Source organism: Otolemur garnettii, unplaced genomic scaffold (assembly GCF_000181295.1).
Source record: "Otolemur garnettii isolate 467f Iridium unplaced genomic scaffold, OtoGar3 scaffold00049, whole genome shotgun sequence".
Classification (NCBI taxonomy): Eukaryota; Metazoa; Chordata; class Mammalia; order Primates; family Galagidae; genus Otolemur; species Otolemur garnettii.
In genome coordinates this window covers 5852865-5859859 of record NW_003852444.1, presented here as the reverse complement: position 1 = coordinate 5859859, position 6995 = coordinate 5852865, and the positions used below count along the sequence as shown (strand labels likewise).

Here is a 6995-nt window from a genome sequence, read left to right as displayed (position 1 = left end):
AAAGAAAGAAAGAAATCTCTCACTTGGCTTTTCAAGTAAATGCTAAAATATTTTCCTGAGTACCAACAACATGCTGGTCACTGCAGCAAACATCCTACAAGATACAAATGATGTGTAAGGCACAGCTTCTATTCTAAGGAAGCTCAGACCTGCCGCAACAGACTTATGAACACACAGGGACTAACAGAGATCACAGGCAATACACAACCAAGAGATCTGCTGGTTATGGTCAGATGTCCAGAAAAGGGAGAGGTCAACATGAACTAGCAATACCATGGCTGGCCCTGCAGGGCCTGAGCTGGGTCTGAGCAGTTAAGACCTGAAGCCAGGGAGGGTGTGAGAGGGAGAGGAGAGGGGCAGGCACAAGCAAGCAGGGCCAGAAACGAGAACCCAGGTGAATGATGGGGGACTACCAGGTGACCACCTCCTTGGTGTAGATTCTATCTGTGGCTGCCAGTGGAAAAGAGCTGGAAGCAAGGGACAGACCCTGCCTGCAACAGGTTCCACATGGCAGGTAACAAAAGCCATCTCAGGATCTGAGCAGAGAAAGACATGATGAGCGCAGTGTTTAAAGAAAATGCATGTGTGTCGGGGGCTGGGAGGCTGGAGTGGGGCTGACACCCAAGACTTTGCAGGTGGCTGTAATAAAACAAATGAGTTCACCACCCACGGGCCTGGAGAGGGAAACACAGAAGACAAAGGGCCCAGGAAGCCACGGAAGGAGCAGCTTTGAGATGGAAAGGAGGAGCTTCAGACGTGCCAGACTGGAAGAGACAACTGAAATCCAGAGGCGGGGTTCTAAGGTGCATGGCGGTGCAAAGGAGAAAAGGAAGCAGCTGCCCCTACACAAAGGTGACCGGCAGGACCCAAGTCCCCCCAGAAGCCCCTCGGGCCTTTCTGCTAGGAACCTTTTCTAACTCGTTTTCTGAGACCTTTGCAAGCAAACGGACAGGGTCTCTGTGTCACAAGCCCTGCAACCGCCCAGAGGGGCGCCAGCTGGACTCCGGTGACCCCGCGGCACCTGTGCGCCCCACCCGCCACTGCCCACCTCTTCCTGGGCTCTATGAACACCGAGGGCACACTGGCCGTGGGGTCCAGGATTTTGTCAATCTGCATCTGCGCCCTGCGGTACACCCGGTGTCGCTCCTTGGTGTCACCGGAGGACAGGTCATCCACCACTGGAAACTCGTAGTGTCCACGCCGTTTGGCCCGCAGCCGGATCTTGTTGCGGTGATGTTCGATCTCTGACTTGTGCCGCAGCGCGGTCTGGATCTGAGGAAGAGCAATGGGGGTGCGGGGACAAGGGGGACCGAAAGCCACGGATGGCCTCAGGGGTTCTGAAATGCCTTCCTCTGCCCCACCCTTGACCTCCTGTCTGCAGGCTCCACGGAGGCCCTGCCACCCCCATAAGCTTTATTCCCAAACACTGCGTGGTGCCCTAGAGGGGGACCTCTTAGCACCAGCCACGATTTTGAAGATACATACGCCCAACAACGAGATATAATATGTCCTATATTTTCCATACCACATATCACTCCTCCAGAGTTCTAAACAAGACTGACAGATGAGGGAAGATGCTTGCATTATACAGCAGAATAGCCACTTACCGGTAACTACCTAGCCGTACCCAAACGAGTTCCTAACAGGAGACTCCCCCCTCCCCCACCGCAGAAGGACATCCACAAAAATGGAGACACATCGCCCCTAGCCACATGGCGCTTGAACTAGGTCTTAAAGAATGGGGGGCGGGGGAGTCAGAAGAAGGACTAAGGTGGGACCTTCTAAGGGGGGAAGCTTTGGGTTGGACAGGTTAACTCTCTTATGCACATGTGCCTAGCCTCTACCAGTGCCCTTCAACAGTACCTGATCTCACACAAAATGTGACCTTTTAAATCAAGAATCCTCGACAGCAGCTCACGTAAGCATTGACCAAATCAGAATGTATTTTTAATGATGTACTTTTTAATAAAAACAAATACCTCTTTGTTGATTTTGTTGGTTTCTGCCACCCTGTCGGCTGGGAGGGGGCGCTGAACTGGAGGTGCGGGGATGGGCTGCATGGCAATCAGCTGGATCTTACTGGGGACCCTCCGACTGGCCTCTGAGGGGCGGGAAATCCTATCCACATGCTCGAAGATGGAGGCTGAGGAATGCTGCTCATTCCCTGAGCTAGGTAGTGGTGGCCCTGGAACAGAAGAAAAAGCAAAAATATATACACAAAGCATCTAAAAGAAAGAGCAAATAATCCAAATTTTGGATCATTCCTTTTTTTTTTTTTTTTTTTGAGACAGAGCCTCAAGCTGTCCCCCTGGGTAGAGTGCCGTGGCATCACAGCTCACAGTAACCTCCAACTCCTGGGCTCAAGCGAGTCTCCTGCCTCCGCCTCCCAAGTAGCCAGGACCACAGGCACCCACCACAACGCCTGGCTATTTTTTTGGTTGCAGCCTTCATTGTTGTTTGGCGGGCCTGGGCTGGATTAGAACCCGCCACCTTAGGTGTATGCGGCTGGCACCTTAGCCACTTGAGCCACAGGCGCCAAGCCTATGGATCATTCCTTAAAGAATCCGTGATCGGCCCTGACCATCTCCACTCCAGTGACAGAGTACCTGACATTTCACTATTTAAATGGTCTGGGTTAAATACTGTCTCCTCCAGTTTCATTCAAAATGACAAATACCTTTAGAAAAGAAGAAAATCACTACAACACTTTGTTTCAAAAATTGCACTGTTTTGTCTTAATATGCTGCAGAATCTTCAGTAAGAAAAAGTAAAGGACATGAGCAGCCTGAAATTGCATCCATAGTCACTATTCACGCAATTTATATATTTTTTGTCTTTTATTCCCCCCCCTTTTTTTCATAGAACTTTTAGAAAAACATTTACAGTAGCTCTGAACTTCCACTACCATCTGTGAGGGAATTCGCTGGAATTATTGCCAAGACAATGAGGTATCAGTTGAGAAAACAAAACACAAGGATATTGAGGGCATTCAGGCGTTGTACTAGATCACAATGACCACTTCTGGCTTTTCTGCTCTAACTAGAAAAGAAAACAAAGTTGAAGACACACAAGAAGAAAAAGGTGCCGCCTGCAGAGAATCAGTTCTCACTTTAAACAGAGATGAAGAATACATGTAAAAATGGTTAAAAGGGTAAAATATTAAGTTACGTATGTTTTAACAAGATAATTTTGTTAAAAAGCTAATGAGAGCTGCAAAAAGAAGACACTTAAATGTATAGAAAAAGGACAGAAAAATGTTAACAGAGACGGAATTTTGTTATAATGGGTGCTCTTCTCCTATGTCTTGTATTTTCTATAATGGGATTTTCTCTAATGAATATAGAGAATTATAGTAAACATAATCCCATAAACTTCAGTTTTAAGAGAAAGGAGAGAGAGATAAAGAAGGGCTGAACTAGTTAGGGACGCTGAAAAGATCAACTGATACCCTCCTTCCCTCCATCAGCCACAAATAGTCCCCTGGATGCCACTTTAAAATACATGGCCAGCAGTCCAACAGGAGGAATAAGAACATGCAGAAACTGTTTTTAAACAAAAGCACAGGTGAAAAATCTACAGGTTTCTTCTTAGCATAAAAAAGACAGAATTGAGCAAAGCAGTAAGAAAGAAGAGCTGCTATTTCACAGAAGAAATGAATGCAGACGTGTGGTGTGTAAGTCTCTGAATTTTCTCTCAATGTGAAATATATTCCTTTGTTATCCCAAGCCATTAGAAACTATTTTTACGACTAAATAAATGATGTCTCTCTTAGCAAGGAGGCACCCTTGTCCGGGTTCCAACTCTTCTCAGGCTTTCTTTCCCTGCCCCAGGCCTAGAAGGAGCCTGACTCTACAACACAAGCACAGTCAGGCACCACCATTCATGTGCCTGGCAGCTACTCAAGTTGCAGGCACAATGCCTAAAAGGAGATCATTAGCTTCACCAGATAGGCTAGACTTGCTAACCAAACTTATAAAGTAACAGCAAATGTCACAGAGGGTAGCCCTAAATTAAGCTACTGATAGCCAGAGGTGAGATCACTTTCCTCCAGGGTGGCAGAGGGCTCTGCGTTGCTGGGAGCCAAAGGTGGCAGAGGAGAAAAGGCCCCTGCTCAACGTGCTGCAGCCCTGCCTGGGCTCCTGTCCACACTCCCAGCCTCTCCCCACTGCACCCCACCCTCTCCACACTCCCACCCTCTCCCCACTGCAGTCACCAACCGCAACAGAATCAGCAGGGGGTGGACAAGCCTTGGGCCTCTAAGTGGAGGCGGGGAGGGTAAGAAGTGCGAAAGGAATCAGGCTGCCACCATGTCTGCAACCCAGCCCTTTGAAATGGCTGAAGAGGAGCTCTTTTTCCAATGTGTAATATGGTTTTTTCTAAGCTCCTATGCATTCTATGATTTTTTCAAACAAAATGCTCAGATAATAATGGCCAATGGGAAAGTACAATGGACACAAAGATTAATGCTGTGTGAATCTGGCCTTAAGGCAAGTAGGGACTTTGGAATAAAACCCCTTCAAATATTATTTTTAAAAATAAGAAATTATACTAGTCAAGAAATCTATTATACATCAAAAAAAAAAATCCATTACACATCATGGTAGCCACAATTCATAACAATACATTGCATATTTGTAAATAGGAGAGATTTTTGGTGTTTTCATCCTCCCCCAAAATATAAACTAATGCATATGTTAAATAGCTTGATTTAGCTATTCTGCAGTGTATACATTTATCAAAGCGTCACTATTAAGCCATAAAAAAGGAATGAAATCTTGTCATTTGCAGCAATATGGATGAGCCTGGAGGATATTAAGTAAAATAAGCCAGACACACAAAGATAAACACTGCATGTTCTCACTCATGTGTGGAAGCTGGAGAAGTCGATCCCATGGATGTAGACAGTAGGATACACAGTGCTTACTTAGGGCAGGAGGGAGAGGCCAATGGCCAAAGGCTGGTTAACAGATACAGAGTACAGCTAGACAGGAAGAATACATTCTAACACTCTAGCACTATAGGGTAATGACAATTAACAAGAATTCATTGTATATTTTCAAATAGCTAGAAGACTAGATTCTGAACATTCTCAAAACAAAGAAATGATGAATATTTGAAGTGACTGATACGCTAATTACCTAAACATTACACACTGTATGCATGTATTAGAATATTATACTGTACCCATAAATCTGTACAAGTATGTGTCCATTAGAAATAATAATTGAAAGGCTGGGTGCAGTCACTCTTGTCTATAACCCTAGCACTCTGGGAGGCCCAGATGGGTAGATCGCTTGAGCTCAAGAGTTCAAGACCAGCCTGAACAAGACTAAGACCCCATCCCTACTAAAAATAGAAGACAACTATAGTCCCAGCTACTTAGGAGGCTAAGGTATGAGGATTGCTTGAGCCCAAGAGTTTGGGGTTGCTGTGAGCTATGATGATGCCATTGCACTCTACCCAGGGTGAAAGAGTAAGCCTCTGTCTCCAAAACAATAATTATTATAATAAAAACACATCATGCTATATACCATAAATATATACAATTTTTACCTGATTAAAATAGAAACTTAAGAAAAAAATTAATTTCTTTAAAGAGAGAAAAATTTTGCTATATAGGATTGTATAAGATAAGATAATATCAACAAAGCAGAATGGCAGAAGAATGGTCAATTTGAACTACTGAAATGACAAAGCTACATTTTTAAAGAAATGTTCATTATCTGTAGGTAAATACAGTCACATCTTTATTAATGCATGTGACCATTTTAATATCCCCTGAGGCAGCAATAGCACTGATCTCATCTTCACTGCATCTAACACATCACAGGCATTTAGTAAGCACTTGCTGAACAGATAACTAATGATTACAGTCACTACAACTAAGTTTATGTAAGTTTACTTTGAAGAAGGTCCTGGAATCTACCTTCATAAAAAGATGATAATTCGACTTTATGATCTTAATAATTTTATGCCTGGGTACTCCATAATTACTTTAAAAACTCTGATGTTACATGGAACCAATCTCATTAAAGCTATCAATTTGCTGTGCAAACTCTTTAGCATGTGCAAAAGTAAATGTCACCTCAGTGTACCCATGAAATTCGAGAATTTGGAATTGTGGATTTCAAATTAATGAAGTTCTAACTACTTAAAAAGTAGAAAAATAACCAGGTGTGGTGGCTCACGCCTGTAATTCTAGCACTTTGGGAGGCCGAGGCCAGTGAATTGCCTAAGCTCATAGGTTTGAGACCAGCCTAGCCAGAGTGAGACCTCATCTCTAAAAATAGCCGAGTGTTGTGGTGGGTGCCTGTAGTCCCAGCTACTCGGGAGGCTGAGGCAAGAGGATTGCTTAAGCCTAAGAGTTACAGGTTTCTGTGAGCTATGACACCATAGTACTCTACCGAGGGCAAAAGTGAGACTCTGTCTCAAAAAAAAAAGTAGAAAAATACTCCATATTTTGCAGTCCTTATCTACTTGGCATATTCCTAGTGTTCTCACCATGAAAAGGAATGCTTGGTAAACTGATAAAGAAGAGAGCGTGAGCACGGGTTCAGCAACTATTACCACCTATCTCATCTCTTCCCATCTCGTCTTTAGTAAGAGTAACCAGTGGGAATGATGTGACTTACTGTAAAGCAGCAATTAACTATGAACACAGTGACTTTTGAGTAAATAACCTCTTAAGGGTCCGTGCATGGTTGTAAGGGCATGTATGCCTCATGTCACCTTCTAAAAAAATGTCAGCTGGGAAAAGAATAAAGCACAATCACAAATTTACCATAACTGAAACAATAATGGTCTTTACTTGGTTTGCATTGCAAAGTGGGTCTTTAAAATGCCAGATGAGGCTCAGCGCCTATAGCTCAACCGGCTAAGGCGCCAGCCACATACACCTAAGGTGGCGGGTTCGAATCCCCAGCCCGGACCCGCCAAAGAACAATGACAGCTGCAACCAAAAAAAAAAATAGCCGGGCGTTGTGGCGGGCGCCTGT

The 6995-nt window shown here is 44.4% G+C and overlaps 1 protein-coding gene across 1 annotated transcript in view; it reads right to left on the bottom strand.

Moving 5' to 3' along the window:
• KIAA1549 (KIAA1549 ortholog) overlaps positions 1-6995 on the bottom strand; it is a 79267-nt gene that overhangs the window by 30277 nt on the left and 41995 nt on the right. Inside the window, exons 13-14 of the mRNA XM_012806231.1 lie at positions 1980-2185; positions 1049-1272 (exon numbers count right to left, since the gene is read on the bottom strand). Of these exons, the coding sequence (XP_012661685.1) occupies positions 1049-1272; positions 1980-2185 (430 nt within the window). The remainder of the gene's footprint in view (positions 1-1048; positions 1273-1979; positions 2186-6995) is intronic.